Source organism: Coptis chinensis, chromosome 1, assembly GCF_015680905.1.
Source record: "Coptis chinensis isolate HL-2020 chromosome 1, ASM1568090v1, whole genome shotgun sequence".
Lineage (NCBI taxonomy): Eukaryota > Viridiplantae > Streptophyta > Magnoliopsida > Ranunculales > Ranunculaceae > Coptis > Coptis chinensis.
The window spans coordinates 42,983,449-43,006,298 of record NC_141456.1 but is presented as its reverse complement, the minus strand read 5'-3'; the positions used below and the strand labels follow the sequence as shown (position 1 = coordinate 43,006,298).

Here is a 22,850-nt window from a genome sequence, read left to right as displayed (position 1 = left end):
GCAACTAACTTCGTGCCCATTGGCCAACATCTTCAAAGGTGGTTTGGAACTGAACTGTGAACTGTTTTCTGAGGGAATTGATTACAATGGTGTACGGCGTTTAAGCCACATTTCGTCATTTAAGTTTCAAAAACCACGTCTCACTTAATGTCACAAAACCCATAGAACTTTTGAAACCAGTCCATTCACGATAAAATGCAGAACAAGAATATGAAGACCGCCTAATGAACAATGGTGTGCTAAAGAGGAATACGCAGAAGTTTGTAACTTGAGCAAAATCCTTACAAAACAAAAGCTAGTTATCCAATGTCTTCAGCCTCTCTGGTTAAGTCTATATATCTACTTCAGTGATTGATCTTGTTTGGACGACTAACCCCAGTCACCATATATAGTGCCTGCAGAAGAAAACTTGTGCTTTTCCCAAAAGACCAAGTAGACCCTCCCTCTCTTTATGCGCCCACATCTTAAGCTACTTATGTCAGACTGTTCAAACCATAATGTCAGTTGTTGCTTTTCTAAAGTTCCTACGTATTTGTATGCACATGACACTTATAGCCTACAGTATTTCTTTCCTTCCGCATCTTCTTTGATAATATTGCAAAGGGGTTCAGGGAAATCCGCAGGCCATAACTCCACATCTCTACCATATAAATTCATCTTTGCAAGATGGTCAGCTGCTCTGTTGGCTTCTCTCCATGAATGGGTTACTCGAAACTTCTCAAACCTTTTCAGGAGCTTCCAAATCTGCTTCAAGCATCTTTCATTTTTCTGAGGATAGGACCCATTTTTGTTGATGACTTGCACGACACTCTTGGAGTCTGATTCGACCCAGATGGTCTTGACTCCTTGACCTAATGCAAGCTTAAGACCTCTCCATACAGCCCATAATTCAAGTGAGAATATGCCATCTCGAGGGACCTTGGAGACAAAGGCACGTGTTGGACAACCCAAATGATCTCGAAGCAAACCACCCAAGCGAGCATTCTTAAGATCTATAGATCCATCTGTATTTAATTTTGTCCAACCCACCTTTGGCTTCTCCCATGTACACCACCGAAGAGGTCTAGCAAAGGGATTAATATGGTGTTTCAAACTTCCTAGAAAGAATTCTTTGATTTTGAAGTCCTGAACCAAATCCACCATATTAGTTCTCTGCATCATTAAGTTGGAGCCACCCTTGAGCATGGACAGTGTCCTATCCGCTATTAGTTCTTCATTAGCCTTGTGCTTCTTTCCTTGAAGATGACTCCTCAAATTGTTCTCACTGGTGGTAGTCACAGTGCAGAGGACACAAGTCCACTCCCGTTGGATGTCGTTTTGACTGTGCGGCCAAGCACATACCATATCCTTCCTGGAAAGAAAAGGCTTTTTCGCTTCATCCTGTAAGGATGAAAACGTGGGAATAGATGATCATCAATTATTCACAAGTAAGATTTTCACTCTAACATAATTCGTTATGCATCCATCGAAAGGTTCCAAAAGTAAATAGTGAAGTTAAAAAAGAAGAGTCACCGTAGTCATTAAATTGTCATGTAATCAATTTTTTCTTATTAGCTAAAAACAATTATTTGATCAATCTATGTTGCTGCATTTGGTGTCCAAATGGCTTTTATGTTTTGGATAGAGCTAGTGGCGATGATAACTTTAGTTTCAACTATGAGATTTTTTAATGCCAAGCAATGGAGTTTGTAATGGAGATTGGTTGGTGGTGATGCTGAAACTTTCACATGAGAGAATAGTGGTGCACACCTTACTGATGACTTCCAATAATGCTTCAGCTCCATTCTCTTGTATATATCTTTCTGCCTCTGCAAGAAAGTCATCTGACCTACTTGGGATAAAATCCTTATTCCATGAGATGAACCAAACAATAAACTTATTCTGGTCCAAGGAGAAGCAAGGCTTAACTAAATGGTCATAGACATAAGCAGCGCCAGCAAAGTAAGGAGAAAGCAACCAGAAGGTGATTGTCACCTTTGCGTACGGCCATATGAGAAGCCTGAAATGCAATATAATAAATTCTATCAGACACTAATTTATTTCGAGCACTCAGACTAGGCATTTAGTAGTGACAGAACCAAAGGAAAAGGCTGCTAGAACAATCAGGAATACGAAACATAGTAGGCATCTAAAGTTCATACATTCTCTTCAAACATGACATGAACAGATATATACAACTGTAAGCAATTGGAATGACATAAGAATTCCATCTGAACAAGGGGTAACATCTTAATCCTTGATCAAAGGACTAATGACACCGGGCGAAGGGCTAACTAAGATTCAACATACTAATAAATTAGTGAGCATAAGTAGTTTATCACCTATATCAATCTTATATTTGGAGGTTCGAACTTGGAACTAGGGTCAACATGCGATTCTGGTCAGGTTCTTAGTGTTGTAAGAACCAAAAACCATTTAATTTTGTGGTTCCGGTTCTTGACATTTCTTAAAATTGTGGAACCGTACCCATAAGGGTACCATTGGTTCCTGTTCCCTATTTCAGTTCTTACGAAATTCACACGTATTCCCATTTTTATTGGTTTTAGTATGAAAATATGTACTAAAAATACAAAAAAAAACGGCACAAACAAGTTACTTTCAAAAATTGATACAAGTAATAATATCATTCAATATTATGTGAAGTAAAACCATATTTTTACGGTTGTTAGCCATACTTTTAAATTATTTATAACGTTAAATACTAAGAAAAATATATATATTACAATAATAAATAGAATTTTATGAAATATAAATGAAAGTCCTAAGTTTTTATATACTTTACTTCATAAAATTTATGCTAAGAGTACGATAACATTAGGTTCCCCCGGTTCTAAATGGTCCGTTTCTTTTAGTACCCATTTCTTGTATGGTTCCTATTTACCCATAATTTTTTTTTTGCAGTTCCGGTTAAACGGGTAGCCGTTGACACCCTTACTTGGAACACTTAATCAAACAAGGTGGCTTATAAGGAATTACCATTCAAGTATTGGGCCAAGTAAAAGCTCAAGGACACTGATCAGAGTGAACATAACCCAATAAGTCAGCCATTGTTGAATATCGGCATTGGAACTACTCTCTATCGCCCTAACTGAAGCGTATCTGAAAAAAAAACCCATACAAATTTATCCATTTATATAAATTTCTCATTATTCAAAGGTTCTGACAAAAGAAAAATATAAATATGCTGGAAGTGGAAGGAAGTAACTCACAAAGGATATACAAGAGTTATAATAGGCCTGCAATCAAATACAGAGAAGCAGCAGTAGCAGTTCAGTACAAATACTTAAAATGCGTAAACAACCAAAACAAAAGCTACTGCTACTGCTACATACCCAAGAAGAAGATGAATTGCTGTACTTTCAATCACCATGGCTACGGAAGATGTTTTAGTCACATTCCCATATTTGAGTTTCAATTGTTATTTCAAGGAAAGTTTCCGCCTTTTTCATTATGCAGTAAATAGAATAAGAAACTGAGAAAGAGTTAAAAAAGAGTCAGAGGCTCAGAGTTCCTAGATTTTTTTAGTATGTCCGTTTGTTTCAGTGTTTCACTGCTTTTTTTCTATTTCCTTGCTTACTAATTAAGGAAGGTGCAACACGTAATAATAGAGTTGTATGGGTGCAACTCAAGTAAGACAATTTTGTGAAGAAAATGTTACTGAATATACTAGTGTAATCGGCACGCGCGATGCGCTTGCAACTCGAAGAAGAAGTGCGAGAGGAGGAGAGGTGGTGCTGCTGAATTGGATTAGGAGAAGTGAGGGTGAATAATTGATGGTGTTAAAATGGGGAGAAAACAGAGAGATAATTTTGCGTGGAAATTGGACAGAGGTTTTTACGCGTCATTCAGTAAGTGGTCCAAATGAAGACAAATTACATGTACGATTGTACATTGAATATGATGTCGGTGGAGGAAGATTCTTTAGAGAAGTAAGACTAAGATATATATGTTGATTCAAAGAGTTTATTTTCCATCATCAAGTATGAGAGTCCTATATTTAACGGTACAACGGTACAACCTACATGTTGGTCAACAGCATAAAATTAGTTCATGCTATTTGTTCATCTCGACGCACAGTCAATGGTGTAAACTTGGCTGTCCATAGAGGTTATCTATATAACAATACTGAGCAGTGTTTCCATCCTAGGGTCCAAACACTTTGTGACATGGCTAATCCAAATGTTTCAAGAGTTTGTGAAATTTGTTAATCTAAATCAGTACTATGAGATCTATCCAAAAATCAATAATTACGATGAGCTTTTAAATTATTGGGCCTCCGAATTTAACATGGTACTGCATAATTGGCTGGATTTTTTGAGTAGGCAGTTGGGCTTTTTTCATAGGATTTCTGCTTGGATGCGCGTCGGGAGCACGTACAGGGCGGATGTGAGTCGGGGCGCCAAAGTTGTGTATTTGTGTCGTATGGGGGCACGCGTATCTGTGATGTACAAGACAGATGCGTATCGAGGGCGCCGAAGGCGCGTATCTGTGCAGTACGGGGGGCGGATGCGTGTGGCGCATGGTGGTGTTATGTCGCGTTTACGGTCACATTGAAAGCGCGATGAGCTGGTTAGTGTCGTACGTTAAAATATCGAGTGTCGGGTAGCACCACAGGCACATCAAGGCCTCACGGGCCGTATGCCTAATAGGCTTTACAAGTTACAACTCTTTAGCATTGCAAAACATCCTGATGGAACTGTAGTGGGAATGAAGCACTTGGATGCTCCAATGAGACGAAGTTTTGTACTTGAACTAGGGGTCCAAGTGGTATCCAAATATTTGAATCCGATTTGAATTCGTATTCAAAAAATCGGATATTATCTGAAAATTTCGGATATCGGATTCAGATAATTTTTTATGTCCGAATTGGTTTCGGGTACTGCCATATCCGCATTCGAAAATATCCGATCCAATTTTAAAAATTGATAGTTATTATATATAATTTATTTATTATTATATAAAATCATAAACTAATAATATAAAACTATAATAACAAAATAATAATAATAAATGACAAATATATATATTTATAATAATTTTTATAGTGGTAAAATGAATTATTCAAAACAAATAAAATTTTAATTAATATTAATTTTCGGATCGGATATTAGATATTATCGGATATCCGGATTCGGATAAAATTTTTAAAATCGTCCGATTTTCGAATACGGTATAAAGATTTGAATATAATATCGAATCCGAAACTATCCCCCTTTGCACCCGTAACTTGAACAGAACAATATTCATCTATTCTGAGTTCAAATCAACTGATAACTTAAAATGATCAACCCATGCCGACGTAAAAAAAGCCGAAAGTAAATACCAATAGAATACATTTATAGGGTTATACAATCTGTAAACAATATATTCAAAATTTTCAACCAAAAATAGATAAGGTCTGCAGCCTAAATATTCTGGTCCCCATATACTTCCACAAGTCTCTCCAAACAGGACCTCTGTTAGCAAACATATGTCTTCTTTGGTATTTCAGAAAATCACGCCGCCTTCGCAAGTGGGTTAGTCAGCCTAAACAAACTATTGTAGTAGTTTACACATATCACATCATAATGTAATTGGTATTGTGCATATCTAGTCTATATTGGTAAACAATCGGTACCGGTCCCAAGGAATCCATCCCTCATCTCCTCAGGTTCGTTGACGTATTTGCCATTTGGTAACGGTCTTGTTTTTGGCAATTTCCTTGCCCTTGTGCTTCTCTCCTTGAAGGTGACACTGTAAAACAAACTGAGCTTCCTTTTGGAAAGATACTCCTGGAAGTTCACAGCATCCACCTGCTACCTCAGCTACTGCTGTTGCTATGTTTTTTGTAGCACCAACTTCCCTATAACCAATTTGAGCGACTTTAGACTCCATCAAATTTAATTGCAAACCAGAAAGTTTGTTGACATACTTGTCGTTTGCTACAGAGGCAGGAGCACCCTGCCTTGGCGTCACCTTGGGAACATAAACTTGCTTTGAATATGAAGCCGAAGCCGTCTTGTTTTTGGCAGCATTCTTCTTTGCGAGAAGCTCCAATTCCTTGCTCTCGTGTTTCTTTCCTTGAAGGTGACACTGTAAATTGAACTCGCTCGTCGTGCATACCTGACAAAGAGCACAAGCCCCTCCTTTTGAGATTTCTTTTTGGAAAGATGATCTTAAAAAATCACACCCTGCACCATAACCAATTTGAGCGACTTTAGACTCCATCAACTTAATCTGCAAACGTGAAAAGGTGTAAGAAATCAATTTGGTTGAAGTTACATTCTATCCCTCAACTTGTAAGAGATTCCAGCCTTTATGTGAAGCAATATAAAGAACCTTACCGCCTCCAGTGATTCAGCTTCTTTCTTTATAGAAGTCACTAAATTATTTTCTGTCATAGAACCATTAGGCTGGATGCATTTATCCTGGAAGACATGTAAAACAGATATATTCATCAACAGAAAGTACTGAAATAAACACATCAACCCCTACTTTGGATCAATTGATAACAACAATGCAACCGACCATTTAATAAGAACAAAGTTGTCCAAATGACTCGAATCATGATTACTTTTCAAGAACTTAAGAACTATGATGTGAGCTTGGAAGATTTTGACAAATGATGAGTTAAGCTCAAAAGAAGGATGCAATCAATCATTGCTCAATAGCTTAAGCCTTCCTCAAGGGGCTATACAGTTAAGAGTGGACTACAAATTAACGTTAATAATCTTAACAACGATCTTATAGTGTAGACCGGTAAAAAGGAAGCTACCATGTTGGCAACTACTCATTGAACCACAATCCAGTGTGGCAGTCTTTTTAAGTGGCGACATTCCATTGGAGCTACACTCAAGGTGGCGACCATGCAAAGTGAAGCTTAAATCTCTCTCCATAACTCACATTTGGAGAAAAGATATTATATCAGCTGACATGTTGTCTAAGGCTGGTGCTGGTCTGCAAGTGGATACTCCAGTACTCTTTCAAGGAAAGCCTCCATGGCTTTACAAATGGGATAGTAAGTTTGTAAGATTTTGCTAATGTTTACTTATGTACGACAGTGGATCCATTCTGTTGGAATTCACATAGGATATTTAAATTGAAAATGAGTATTGGCTGTGTCCAATAATAACTCATACCATTCTTAATTTGTACTTTTCTTTTCATTTTTTACACATTTCAACTTACCAAGCAAACGAAATATCATTGAGAATCTACTGCAGATAACAGAGACACCTAAAACATTGCCCAACCTAAACAAAGTAGGGAGCATTTCTATAAGATGATAAATGGAGAATTGCGCTAGCATATATATCTTGAAATAAATCTCAACACAGATCATGTATGTCATGTATGGTCTCCTTGCAGCCAGTCATGGCTTTTTGAACCTAATTCGAATGATGGATGACGTACCTTTAAGACTTTATAGTTTTGCTTTAGAACCTAAGTATCGTACCCTTCCTATGGTAAGATGACTACAAGTTATAAGTTCTTTATCGTCGAAAGACAAATTACTAAAACCGTGAGTTACTCTATCCATCCCCAAGTCTGTCACTAGCCTACGTCCCCTGTCTCCCTGTACTAAAGAGCAAAATGCCTTCAAAGAACAAACTAATTCTTGAAAGTGTTCTTGTTACCTTGCTGAAGATGACTTTCTCCAATGCTTCAAATCCATTCTCTTGCACATATAGCTGAACATGTAACAGAAAGTCATTTGACTTACCAACACCGAATTTATCTTTCTGGGTTTTCAACCAATCACCAAATGCATGTGTGTTCACAGAAAAACAAGGCCTAACAAAATGATTGTAGGCATGCACAGCACCGTCGGATGAGGGAACTACCAGCCAACAGGTGACCATCAGCTTAATGACAGGCCATAATGGGAGCCTACAACATGTAGCTAGACAAATCAGAGGAAAAAACCAAACCTCAAATCCTCAAACTGAACGGTTTACACAATTTGATTATAGCAGGCAAATGAAAAAAATAAAAATATAAAAATATAAAAAATAATAATAAAATGCATTATTACCATTCTATGAGCACTGCATATGTAAACTCAAAAACCATAATGAGACCATAGAGAACCCAATATGTGAGCCATTTTTTATTCTCAGCGTGCGAGTTACTCTCAATTGCTCGAACTGAAGCATATCTATGTGAACCGGAAAAAAAAACAATGTTTATACAGGGAAAATAAAAACTTTTAATTTAGGATGAAAAACACAAAAATCAAAATTCCTACTTACAAAGGATAAATCAGAGTAATGAGTGGCCTGCAAATCAAAAGACACAACAACATCAAATATATGTTAGAATAGAATGTAACTCAACGCAGTTCTTGAATGAAACCATCTTATTAACATTCCTACTATGTACCTAAACCTTGAGTTATTTTGAAAGGGCTAAACAAGAAATTATGAGCATTTCAGAGGGGGGGCAGTTAATGGTTTACTTAGTTCAGTTCTATTAAACACTAAATAACAATCTTTCAAAGAACAAAGACGCCCATTTAATCGTCTCAACTGGACAATTTGCAAAAAAGCCGCCACGATTTTCAATAAACATTCATATAACAGTGACTACTTTAGCAGTAAATTTGAAGATACAAAGAGAGAAAGAGAGAGAGAGAACATACCAGGCAACACCATGAAAGCTTGTAGCGACACACATGAAAAGCTGTACAAAGCCCATTCTGATTTTGAAGGAAAAGAAAATCGTGGGATCTTTATACTTCTTTCACTTCAGTTCATAGTTCATACCTCAAAACTTGAAAGTGCAAGGAAAATGTGTAGAGTTCTTCTGAGGTCGTTTTGACAAGACCGCAAAGACCATCGATTTCAAGTTTTCAACAGGTTGATTAAAAAAGAGTCCTATGGCTGTGGCTTAATAACAAGTTTGCCCATGCGGCCATGATCCCTGACTTAACCACCAAGTTACGGCAGGAAAAAAAAATGTATAAATTATATTGGGCTTAAGGACAAGTTAAGCCCGTCTTCTTCAATTTTGCTGGGCATCAATACGGGACCGAATCAGTAAGTGTACTGTGTTGCGTGCTCAACAAGTGTCCATTTTTCAAAGTTTACAGAATCAAAACCGCTAATGTCGTGCTCTGAGATTTCATATACATTTAAAATGAACATGTGAACCATTTTATATTTCTCAGAGTGCGAGTTAGTCTCAATGGCTAGAACTGAAGCACAGGCGCAAAGAACCATTATTATAGCCATTACAACCGAAACTCTATAATGTGAACGAATTCTATGTTTTTTGTCCAATGTGAACTGACATTTATTTCGTATTTGTCAAAAACCTTTTTGAGATTTGAGATAGTTGCCACATCTAATTCTGAAAATTTTGTACAGCATTCAGTTAGCTAAGAATTTGTGCCGGCCGGCGGCTGCAAAGTATACAGCATTCTAGCCTAAGATGTCTATTGGATTAACAGAAAACTTAATGGGCTTGTATTCAGGCTATAACCTAACCATGTGAAGTGTTGCCAAGGCACAAAGATTGCGGAAAGATTCTGAGTCGGACTGAGCCCGTTTTCCATGTTAGTGTTGGCCAGTTGAGTACACTTGAGAAATTACTAGGCAATATCAGTTGGTGTAAACGGAATACTTTAGATCTACAGTGTAAATGGATTGTGCAAAATTGCTCCTAAAAAAACACTTATCTACGAGTAGCTTTCATGCTCATAAATGGGAATTTTGGATAGTATGTTGAATTTTCCTAATCTTCCTGCTGGAGGAAAATCCACGGTGCTCCTATCGAGAGGAAAGCCTGACATAGTTCGGCAAAGCAACATCCAAGTACATTAGTCTAAACCAAGGCCTAAAATATCGATGAATATATCGGTGTACCTAAAAACTGATAAATATCGAATATATCGGATATATCTATTTTTTTTGGTGACTAGTCCGAACTATTTAAAATATTGGAAATATAATATTAGAAATATCATAAATATATTGTAAATATCGGATTTATATTTAAAAATGGTCAAAAAAATCAACCGATATATATCAGAAATTCTGATATATCAATTATATCAGTGATATAAAATTTTATATCGGAAATTCTAATATATATCGGAAAAAAAAAGAATTCTATATTCGGTGGATATATATCGGAAATAGCGATATCAGTATACTAAAATACCAATATATATCGGTGATATTTTGGTCCTTGGTCCATGGCCCAAAATATCGCCGAGATATCCGATATCTCGCCGATATATCTCGGTAAATTGGTACACCGAGATCGATATTTCCGAGATATATCGAATATTAAACCCCTTTTTTTTCGGAGATATATCGAATTTCGATATGAAAGTTTATATCGCCGATATAATCGATATTTCCGATATAATCGATATATATCGGTTGACTTTTTGACCAATTTTTAATAATTTAATATTGAAATTTCCGAAATATCCGATATATCCGAGATATATTGGCGAGATATCCGAGATATATCGGTGAGATATCCGATATTTTAGAAACTTTGGACTGGTCACCAAAAAAAACCGAGATATCCGATATATCCGATATATCTCGGTTTTTGGGTACACCGATATATTAAACGATATCGAAATTTTGGGCCTTGCCTTGGTCTAAACTAAAGCAATCTTTAGAATGATCAAAACCCAGGCCACAAAAAGAAAATGCAAACAAACAACAGATTCAAAGATTTTCACTCGTGCAACCCCAATTGACAGGCTACACAATCCAAGCTTTACTTAGCTGATAGTCTGATACCAAGGAATTGTTGCTTATTGAAGGCCATTTTCTTCTGTTCTCCCACACTTCGAGTTAAGCTACCACATCTCAAGATAAGAAAAATAAATTCGAACCTGAGGGAGGGCTGGGAGGGTAATCATGCATGAATAATTAGAAGTACCAAAGGGCCGAAGGTTTATCATAAATGAATATAAGTTTTGTATTTCAGAAAACAAAACAACCTAATTAGTTGCAGCTGTTTTTAACTACATCAGTTATGCATTTTACAGAAAAGATGCAAACAACCACCATTTTCTACAAAAAACTACTCCATTGGTGTCTCAAATGATCCCACTAGCACTGCCTTCCTGCAAGCAAGCTAGATGCTTCTTTCCACGAAGATGATCAGTCAGACTGGACAAACTGCTGCACCGTAGTTTACAGGTATCACACCATAATGCAGATGGCTTTACCTCAAGTTTAGCGTTGTTCTGGTTCATCTTTGCCCAGTTGTCGCCGGTCGGACCAGCCCCAAGAATTCCAGCCCTTAATGCCTTATGTTTCTTGTCAAGTTTATCATTTGGCACAGATGCAGGTACACGGACAGCCTCCCTTGATATTACCTTGGACGCATCTGTATTCGAGTTTGAAGCAGAGGCAGTCTTGTTTTTAGCTTCCTTCTTCTTTGTCATGAGTTCTAATTCCTTGGACTTGTGCTTTTTCCCTTGGAGGTGGTTCTGTATACTGACCTCACTCAATGCGCATACCTGACAAAGAGCACAAGTCCACTCCTTTTGAACTTCCTTTCGATCGGATGACCCGAGAAGTTCACAGCCTTCACCCGCTATGTCAGCTACTGTTGCTGCTTTGTTTTGTATGACAGCATGAACAAGATTGGCTTTCAACAGCTTAATCCGATCCACAAAAAGGAAAACGAGTTAAGAAACATTATTGTCAAAAGTGGGTTTTGTTCTTTCATCTAGTACTAGTTGGAGAGATCAGCTTTTGAGATGGAGATATTGAAGAGCCTTGTGAAGCATTAGAGAAAAACTTACCCCCTCCAGTGCTTCAGCTTCTTTGTTCTTCATCGAAGTCGATAAATTATTATCTTCCATCCGACAGTTAGGTTGTTCTATTTGTTTATGCTACCAAACATGTAACAAAGACCAACTCATCAGCAGATTCTAATGAAACACATCAACCAAGCAATATTATGAGAATTATACATAAAGCACGGGAAATACACCTATCATCAGTATGTAACTATGTACTAACAAGGATCAACATGATTGTATAGTAAAAACATAACAATAATTATTTCCATCAAATTAAGAAATATCAATGAGATACTAGAAAATCATCATGGATGACTAAGAACAGAAGATGAACCAAACATATATGCACTGATCCATTTTAACTTGTCCATAGCTCACAGTCTAAAAGAGGGTGCAAAGACTTGGATTGCAAGGCACTATAGTAGAGCCAAAAGACGCCGATGAATTACATAAGCCAACCGAAATGAAAGCGGGGAACATTCATGTGGAACTATATATGGGCATCCAACTTAAAACCCATTGGCGATAAGTGGAGAGGCCTAGGAACTTACGTATTTCAATGCACCTCACTTGTGGCTTGATTCACGTGGACTAACATAATAGGTGACGTAAAGAGGAAGCATGCCATTTGGGTCAACAACAATAGGCCACTCTGATATCATGTTGAAGATGGGCATCCAACTTAAAACCAATTGGTGATAAGTGAAAAGGCCCAAAAACTTGTGTATTTCCAATGCAAGGCTAAACATATCCCATGTGGGACTAAACATCTCTCAACACTATATACATGACTAAAATAAACACATGACACCGTTTATCCATAGTTAAGCCCCTTTTAGGATTTCATGTATCGCATCCTTTAATTTAAATTGTCACCACGAAAGTGATATTATTTATCAGTTAGGTATATCATGTTCTATAAGACCAACTATAATTATTTATCAAATTACAATATATATCCATCCTACTTATCCTTTTAAGAACGATGTTATAGGAGCACAATGCCTTCAAAATTCATAAAAATCCTTGAAGTGTATGATTGCACGTTATTATTATTACCTCGCCTTGGATGAGTTTCTCCAATGCTTCAGATCCATTCTCTTGAACATATTGCTGAGCAAGTAATACAAATTCATTTGAGTCACGAATATGGAATTCATCCTTCTTGGGTTTCAACCAATCCACAAATGGTTGTAGGTTCACATAATAGCAAGGCCTCACGAAATGATCATAGGCATAAACAGCGCCGTTAAGAGAAGGAACTATCAACCAAAAGGTGATCATCAGCTTGATGAAAGGCCAGAATTGAAACCTACAGAATGTATCATACCAGAAAGAAAGAGTACAACATTATGTTAAAATGCTAATTCAGGAAGTATGTTTTGGTTATATCGTGGTAGATGAAATAAAGGGAAAAAGTTTCAGCATAATTACCATTCGATGAGCTTTACAGATGTAAGCTCAAAGAATATAATCAGAACACAGAGAACCCAATACTTAAGCAATTTTCTACTCTCATCGTGCGAGTTAGTCTCAATTGCTCGAACTGAAACATATCTGTTAAAAATCCAAAGAACCAACATTTATATAACAAAAAAGAATGTAACGTGAATATTACGAAGTACAACTAAATAATCAAAGATTCAGGAAAATCCTACTTACAAAGGATAAACCAGAGCAATAAGTGGCCTGCAAATCATAGACCCACTAACGTTATTAATCTGTTAGAACATTATTATAACACAAATACACAATACAGTTCCTCAATTTCTTTATTTTTTTCGTTTGTGTGTGTGTGCTTAATCAGTTCAAGACCATGCAGACTTATCAGGTGCCAGTGTGCCACTGTACCTGAAATCCAAATTATTTTCAAGAAAAACTTGCAAGCATGAACTGGTAATAGATAATATATTAAGTTAAATTTAATACAAAAACAAACATGCAAGTCCTTTGTACTCGTGATTTCCTTGAAGGCACAAGACATTGCACTTCAACTAACAAACAACTAGATATTTTACCAAGAAGAAAGGCATCCATGATTCATTCAATGAGCTCAACCAAAAAAGAACAAAATTTGCTACACAAACAACTGAAGAAAAGTGATTATGCTGCATGTTTTTCATCCTTAGTACGTGCTTTGTTTGGATAGAACAACTAAAAGCAACCATACCAGGCAACACCAGAAAAGCATCTTGACACTTGCTTCAAAAGCTCTATAATAAAGCCCATCTTTAGTTTCACAAGTTTTTCTGCTTTGATAGTTTGAGTTCAAGAGAAAAATAGTGCGACCAATGGAATACTTTCAGTCTTGATCATACTTCACTGTTCAGAGTCACAGTGAAAAGGAGTGTAAGTAGCAGCATTTTTTTAAGTCTTTTGAGAAGACCAAAAAGACTGTTCAGTTCTCACTATGACTAATTAAACACTAGTTTGTCATTCATATAAGTCATTGACACATTCACCCCTCTATATCTCACTTCACTCCCATGGGAAGTGTAGCCAAGGCCCAAAGGTTGCGCAACGATTCTGGGTCGGACTGAGCCCGTTTTCCATGGTAGTGTTGGCCTGTAAGCCTGTTGAGTACACTTGGGAAATGAGTATAAGTCGCAAAAATAGTAGCACACTAGATTTTGGACCCGGGCATACGCCCGGGATCTATTAAATATTTTGTGTGCTGAAAAGTCTTTATAAAATGTTTCACTCAAATTTTCGAATCAAAATATATTTTTATTGAAAATAAATCGAAATATGTTAATGAGCAGCGATTATGGTGCATAAGTACTTAGAAATTAAGAGATCAAATTGAGATAACATCTTCACTTTATGGTTTAGGATATTAATCCATAATTTTCAAATAAAATTATCTTAAACTTCGATCTAGCTTGTATAATATTTTTTTAGATTTATGGTGATTTAGAAACAAATTTTGAATCAAAATATATTTTTATTGAAAATAAACCGAAATACGTTAATGAGCAGCGATTATGGTGCATAAATACTTGGAAACTAAGGGATCAAATTGAGATAGCCGAGCAGCGATTATGGTGTATAAGTACTTGGAAACTAAGGGATCAAATTGAGATAGCCTCTTCACTTTGTGATTTAGGATATTAATCCGTAATTTTCAAATAGAATTATCTTAAACTCGATCTAGCTTGTATAATAGTTTTATTAGATTTATAGTGATTTAACGGTAAATCATCACCGCTTAGCTTACGTACTAATGTGTACAAATCACTAAAATAGATTGATTGTTTCCATATCCTCAAAGAATACACTACTCCCACTTGAAAAGATTTATCACATGAACGTGTCCTACGAACGGGTGCCGTTATATTAAATTATTCTAAAAAATATTAGCAACTATGCATAGCTATGAGATATGAAAATTATATTAATTACTCAATTAAATTTCTTGCACCACTCTCTATAAAAAGAAAACATCAAACTTTGATAAAACTCATCGACTTCTTTTCATTGTTAGTTTTAACAATAGAAGTTTGATTGAAGTTTTTTGAGAATGTCCAATTTGATGAAGATAATATTGAAGATACTTGAATAGCAAGGCATTCCCAATCACAATAAAAGAAGTATGATAAACATTACTTAAAATGCAAAACTATATTTGTCGAGACATTTATTCCCCCCTACATATAATACAAATATATTTTAGGGTTATTAGTTGAATGCATTTGCATCAAGTTTATGATTTTTCATTAATTATTCTTTGAGGTTAGTTTAATGTAGTACGTTGCATCCAATTTCCAAATTCTCATTAATTATTCTTTGAGGTTAGTTCAATGCAGTTGCATCAAGTTTTCGATTTCCCATCAATTATTATTTAAGGTTAGTTCAGTGCAATTGCATCCATTTTATGATATCCCGTTACTTATTCATTAAGGTTAATTCAGTACAGTTGCATCCAGTTTTTTATGTTTCGTTAATTAGTATTTGAGATTAGTTTATTGAATTTGCATCCAGGTTCTAATCTCTCGTTAATTACTCTTTGACGTTAGTTCAATACATCTGCATCCAATTTCTGATTTCCTGTTAATTGTTTTTCTAGGTTAGTTCGATAGTTTACAATTTCTACAGTTTGCATACATATAAGAGTCTGTTTTTTTAAACTCACTTTCATTTTGAGTTCCTAATTACTCGTAATTACTCATGTGAGAAGGCTTAAAAAACCGACATTTATGCTTTGAGGTCAGTGCGATGCAGTTACATTTGACTTTCGATTTTCAGTTAACTATTTTTTGAGGATATTTCAATGCATTTGCATCCAATTTTGATTTCCGTTAGTTAATATCTTATTTTAGTTTAATGCGGTTGCATCTAGTTTTTGGTTTTGTTAATTATTTTTGAGGTTAGTTCAATGCGGTTGCATCCAATTTCCGAATTTATGTTAATTGTTCTTTGAGGTTAGTTCAATGCATTTGCATCAAGTTTTCGATTTTCCGTTAATTATTTTTTGAGGTTAGTTCAATGCAGTTACATCACATTTATAATTTCCCGATAATTATTCATTTAGGTTAGTTCAGTGTAGTTTCATCCATTTTTCAATGTTTCGTTAATTAATCTTTGAGATTAGTTCATTGCATTTGGATCTAGTTTTCGATTTCCCGTTAATAACTCTTTAAGGTTAGTTCAATACATCTGCATCTAGTCTCTGATTATTTATGCTTTGAGGTTAGTTCAATGCAATTATATCTGGTTTCTGATTTCCCGTTAATTATTTTTTGAGATTAGTTCAATGCATTTGCATTTAGTTTCGATTCCCCACCAATTATTCTATGAGGTTAGTTTAATGCAGTTGCATTCGGTTTTTTATTTTATGTTAATTATTTTTTGAGTTTAGTTCAATGTATTTGCATCCAGTTTCCGATTTCTCAACCTATTAATTATTATTTGAGGTTTGTTTGATGTATTTGCATACCGTTTCCGATTTCCCATTAAATATTTTTCAAGGATTTGTATACAATTTCTAATTTCCCTTTAGTTATTATCTGACGTTAGTTTAATGCAATTGCACCCAGTTTTCAATTTATAGTTAATTACTTTTTTAGTTTAGTTTATTGCATTTGCATAAAGTTTCCAATTTCCGTTAATTACTCTTTGAGCTCGGTTATGCATTTGAATCAATTTCGATTTCCTTTTAATTATCCAATGTGGTGTATAATACCAACTTCTACTTGATCCATCTGTAGTGTCCTTGCAAACATGACATAAAAAGTAAATTATGTTTGATTTATTATGTGGGATCATTGAAGATTACCAGTTCCCGATTTCTCATTAATTATTATTTAAATTATGCATGACTTACTATGTAGAATCTTCAAAGATTATCTACGAACGGGTGTTGTTATATTAATTATTTTGAAAAATATTTGTAAATATGCAAAACTTTGATATATTAATATTATATTGATCACTCAACCAAATTTCTTATAACGTGAAAGCCTTATTCTCCATTAAAAAAAAATAACTCATGTACCTTTAATAAAACCCTTCAACTTCATTTTGTTGTTTAATAATAGAAATTTGATTGAAGTTTTGTGAGATTGCCTAATAAGGTGAAGTTCATATATATTGTAGCTACTTGAATAGCAAAGAGTTCCCAATCATACAGAAAGAGATAAGATAAACATCATTTTAAATGCAAAACTATACTTACCAAGACATTCCCACAACATATAACCCAACTATGTTTTGAGGTTAGTTTAATGTATTTGCATCCGGTTTCTGATTTTCCATTATTTATATTTTGAGGTTAGTTCAATACAGTTGCATCCAATTTCCAATTCCCGTTATTTATTTTTTGAGATCAGTTCAATGCAGTTGCATCCAGTTTCTGATTTCTCGTTAATTATTCTTTTTGATTAGTTCAATACATTTGCATCTAATTTCCAATTCCCTATTAATTATTCTTTGAGGTCAGTTCAATACATTTGCATCCAGTTTCTGATTTTCCATTAATTATTCTGTGATATTAGTTTAATGCATTTGCATCCAGTTTATGATTTCTCGTTTATTATTTGATAAAGTTACATTTGCATCTAGTTTCCGATTTCTCATTAATTATTGTTTGAGATTAGTTTAATGAATTTGCATCCAGTTTCCTTATTTACCATTAATTATTTCTTGAGGTTAGTTCAATGCATTTGCATCCAGTTTATTTTTTGAGATTAGTTCAGTGCAGTTCCATCCGGTTTCCAATTTCCCATTAATTATTTTTTAATATTAGTTCCACGCATTTGCATCATATTTCCAATTAATAATTAATTTTTCTTTGATGTTAATTCAATGCAATTGCATCAAGTTTATGATTTTCTATTAATTTAATCTTTGAGGGTTAGCTCAATGCATTTGCATCCAGTTTCGATTTCTTCGGACAATTATTTTTTATGTTAGTTTGATGTATTTGCATCCAAGTTTTGATTTTCCGTTAATTATTCTTTGAGGTTAGTTTAATACAGTTGTATCCATATATATTCCAATTTTCTATTAATTACTTTTTAAGATTAGTTTAATGTTTGCATTTGCATCCAGTTTCTGATTTTCCGTTAAATATTATTTGAGGTTAGTTCGATACATTTGCATCCAGTTTTCGGTTCCCCATTAATTGTTTTTTACGTTAGTTTCATTCAGTATTATATATATTTTAAAATATTTGTCATTATTGCTTTGCCGTTTTTTTTTTTTTTTTTTTTTTTTTTTTTTTTTTTTTTAATTTTCTATTATATATTTTGTGATGTTATTTTTTGTATAATTGTTTTTAACTATGTTTTGAGGCCATGTTAAGGATATATTCGAAATAAGTCGGTGTTTTATCATAGACACTAAAATTGTATGATTTGTAGTAAAGAATTAGTTTATACAAATTACATATTTTTTAGCAATTTTTTATTTGATCAAATATATAAGAATTGGAACACTAAAAGTGTTTGATTAAGTAATAGAAAATTACTTTTTACAAATCACCTATTTTTTAGCAATTTTTAAAAATATTTGTCATTATTGCTTTGCCGTTATTTTTTTTTTTCCATTTTCTATTATATATTTTGTGATGTTATTTTTTGTATAATTGTTTTTAACTATGTTTTGAGGCCGTGTTAAGAATATATTCGAAATAAGTCGGTGTTTTATCATAGATACTAAAATTGTATGATTTGTAATAAGGAATTCTACAAATTACCTTTTTTTTTTTATTTGATCAAATATATAAGAATTGGAACACTAAAAGTGTTTGATTCATAATAGGAAATTATCTTTTACAAATCACCTATTTTTTAGCAATTTTTTTTATTTGATCAAATATGTAAGAATTGGAAATACACTCAAACTCTCCAAATATAATAATTAGAAATACACTCAAACTCTCCTAAGAGGTTCTATGTATGTGAGATTGTAGGCTATTAGAAAAGACTATCTTTCATATTAGAGTGCCACATAGGAGAGAAAAAAAACTAACTCTCTCATATTAGAGTGCCACATAGGAAAGAGAAAATCCTCAATTAGAGGTCTCTGCTTTAGTATATAGATAGTAGACTTGTCAATGTTCTGGTACAGCTGCACGCACGTAAGTACTACTGCGCTAGACATGTGTACACATTAGTGAATCAAAAACCAGCACCAAAGCCCATAACAACTCAAAAAAAAAAAAAAAATCAGTATTTCACAAAACAAACAAGAAAATCAAATAACCAAAGTGAGGGAGAGAAAATTTGAGAATGGCAAGGAACACACAATTTCAACAACTAAGAGCATCTCTAGGTGGTGGTGGTATATTTTCCAAATTTGAAGAAATTGAACGTAAATTTTGACCAATTATAAGTGGTCGTAAATTTAGAGTTGGGTCTACCATACGACATTGTTATTGTCGCCCCAAGTTGAAAAAAGTGGAAAAAAAAACTACGTGACATTCTCACGGTCGCGCCAAATTGAAAAAATATAATAAATAAAAACTCATGCAACATTAGTAATGGCGCGGTGTGCTGGTCAAAGTCAAAAAAAAATTTGGAGCGACATTTGTAATAGCGCGCGACACTATCGCGCGCGCATCCGCATCTGCATCCGAAATCTCAAATTTGTTTCCACAGATGTAGCTAGACAGGTGATACGACTGAATTTGCTTCCACTTAGAGTTGGATTTCTGCGAAATTTCGAGTTTTAGAAACAAATTTAGATAAATTGAGAGGTGATATTACCACCTAGAGATGCTCTAAGCAAAATGAGTTGCACCGTGGTGACAAAGGTGGCAATAAGAATGATATAAATGCCCAAGAAGGATTATGAGTTGGAGCAGGAGAGGGTAAACGCGGAATTTAGTCCATATCGGTGTGCCATGCTTCATGATAATATGGAGAATTAATATACAATTTTTTTTCCTTGGTTAAATTTTACTTTGTAATTGCTTCATTGCTTGTGATTATAATTGGGCATCAGGCATGGGTACATTGCACTTGAAATGACATAAAATATAGGGGTGGAATTTGGGTCGGGTTAGTTCAAGCCCGATGGGCTAAAACTCGATTTTGTTGGTCCTAAGCTAATATTTTAGATCCGTGGTCTAGGGTCGGTCTTGTAAAATCAAAACCTGATTCAATTTCGGGTTGGGCTCAGGTTAAAATATCAAATGACCGTAAAACCCGAGCCTGTCTACATATATGTATGTGCATAGTACAAAATATCATAATATGGTAAAATATCGACCCCTGATTTATGATGTATCGTGGATATATCCCCTTCTTTGGGGATATTTGTCATTGTTTCACATGCAAATATCGTAGACATATCTAAAATATCGATAAATATCGTAGATTTTTTTGATATATCATGATATATAATTTATATTGATTTAAAATGTAATTGTAATATTAAATTAAATTGTTACCTACACAAAAGATCCCCAAATATCCCCAAATATCATCAAATATTGCTAATATAGTAAATATCGTCGATATTTGCAGTCTTATATATCTCTAAAATATTGTGTGATTTATGTATTTTTTGTTGAAATCTCGATATTTATCGAGATATATTGCGATATCGTGATATTGTGTACTATGTGTATGTGTATATTTCATTCCTTATATTCTATTATATATTTTTTTTTATTGACAATCTTGTTTTAAATGAGATTAGTAACTCTTTGATGCTGGCGGGGTTCGAGCCCCATATCTCTGGTATCATCATCCAAAGGTTTTACCGACTTTGTTAGTCGGCACGCACCTGCAAAAAATGTGTGGGCAAGCCTGTTTTTAAAGAGATCAGTAACTCAATTGTGTGTAGCGGGGTTCAAACCTCAGACCTCTAGTATCATCACCCAAAAGGTTTTACCAACTAAACTAGAATAAGGATTTATTTTTGTCAAAAATAAGGTTGAGAATATCAATTTCAGAGAGAATAATTGAATTAATAAGGTTAATTTCCCTTTCAAATAATCAAATTCCTTTAATTTAGTTGGAATATTGAATTCCATGTTATTTATCTCTTAATTTATTTATTTAACAGTGAAAATGCGTTTAATTATTTACTTTTTAACATTGAAATCCGAGAAACTTGACCAACCCGAGTTGGGTTTGGATTGGAAATTTAAGAACCGACTAGGGCTTGGTCTTGGGCTCGGGTTAAGCCTTAATCCGACCCAACCTACCCGACTTCCACCCCTAATAAAATATATAAGGTGGAGTTCATGGCTGGTGTGTATATATATATATATTTAAGAGGTGGAAGTTGAGGTGGAGCATCATTTGTTGTTTGTGGAGAGGGATGACCCTACCTAATAAATAGCGTGAGAAGGACTAACTAAGGTGCGACAAAACACCAAATATCACAAAAATTCTGATCCAATGGTGTGTCAAAATGCTAACCTGCCAACATGTGTAGAAGAAATCTATGCTACACGCCAATATGAGTGATGGCTAATTTTTTTTCTCCATACACCTTTGACAATGGCGGCTGAAGAAAAAAATTCCTTTACACAGTACTGGTGGTTGTGTGGAAAACCACTGTCTTTGGAAACGCTAACTCCCTAACTCTATACACTTATTGTGGTTTGGTAATTCCGTAACTCTATACACTTGTACTATTGTGGTTTGATAACTCCCTAACTCTATACACTGTACTATCAGAGGAATCAGGAGAGGGAAGAGAGACTAGAAACCTTCTGAGTCAGAAATCCGCAATTTTCACGCAATCCTACCTACATTAATATCCCTTTCTCCCAATATGCTCACAGTGAGCCACATCAGCAAAAATTTTAAAATAGTCCTTACTTAAAAAGTAATTATTTGCCTTCTTACCAAAATAACCCTGAATTTGGTGTCCTCTCTAATTTAACATAAGTCAAAATTGTCTTTTCATGTGTGTTGGAAAAATATAAAATAAAACTACGGTCCGTTATTTCAATTCTACGCCCGTTATTTAAATTATCCGCATGGGCTATTTTAGTAATTATAAAATAAAAAAAGAAAACAACCCTTTGTATTCGGTCTTCTTATCATCTCGGTCTTCTTATCATCTCGACAGAAACAAAACCCCAAACCCACCCTCAGGCTCTAGGATTGCCATTTCTAAGTCCATATCTACAATCAATTGGATCCAATTACAAGAGTCAGATAAAAAGACTCCATTTCGCAGAACCTTAAAACGGTCCCTAATAAAGTAATTCCTGATCGTGATAAGAAGACTCCATTTCTACCAACCGCAAGGTTGTCTTGCGACTGTCTTCGCGGAACCTTTCCAAAGCTTCATTTGCAAAGAAGTATTTCCATTCAGCCGATGAAGTGTGGAGAACCTCTTTAACTCTGTTTTATTTAAAGTGTCAAGTTATTCCATCACGCTAATTATTAAAGAATTAGGAAAGGGTAAACCAAACCTCACTGGCCGTCTCATTAAGAGACTTTCACGACAAGTTCCTTCAGTACAAAATGAACACGAAAAGAACACTTCATTAGTTAAAGAAAGATGTCTACTTAAGTAATTAAAGACCTTAGCACCTCCAAAGAACATTTGCGAAGTAGCCAATTCAAATTGTAAGTGTGGAGAACCTCCTCGTGAGAATTCTCTGCCGCTTGATTACACTGTGCGA

At 34.8% G+C, this 22,850-nt stretch overlaps 2 protein-coding genes across 2 annotated transcripts; both read right to left on the bottom strand.

Moving 5' to 3' along the window:
* Positions 1-164: 164 nt before the first annotated feature.
* LOC147524130 (uncharacterized) lies at positions 165-8,808 on the bottom strand. Its single transcript, XM_086573697.1, has 11 exons — positions 8,621-8,808; positions 8,232-8,258; positions 8,015-8,137; positions 7,617-7,869; positions 6,324-6,407; positions 5,912-6,216; positions 5,651-5,842; positions 3,210-3,236; positions 2,977-3,099; positions 1,750-1,999; positions 165-1,380 (listed from the first exon to the last, which is right to left on the bottom strand). The coding sequence occupies exons 1-11, from the start codon at positions 8,674-8,676 to the stop codon at positions 550-552; spliced, it is 2,271 nt and encodes a 756-aa protein (XP_086429823.1). The 5' UTR covers positions 8,677-8,808; the 3' UTR covers positions 165-549.
* Positions 8,809-10,881: 2,073 nt separating this feature from the next.
* On the bottom strand, positions 10,882-14,124 carry LOC147524129 (uncharacterized). Its single transcript, XM_086563002.1, has 6 exons — positions 13,929-14,124; positions 13,421-13,447; positions 13,193-13,315; positions 12,818-13,070; positions 11,759-11,848; positions 10,882-11,611 (listed from the first exon to the last, which is right to left on the bottom strand). Exons 1-6 carry the CDS (start codon positions 13,985-13,987, stop codon positions 11,045-11,047), a joined length of 1,119 nt encoding a protein of 372 aa, XP_086419128.1. The 5' UTR covers positions 13,988-14,124; the 3' UTR covers positions 10,882-11,044.
* Positions 14,125-22,850: the final 8,726 nt, after the last annotated feature.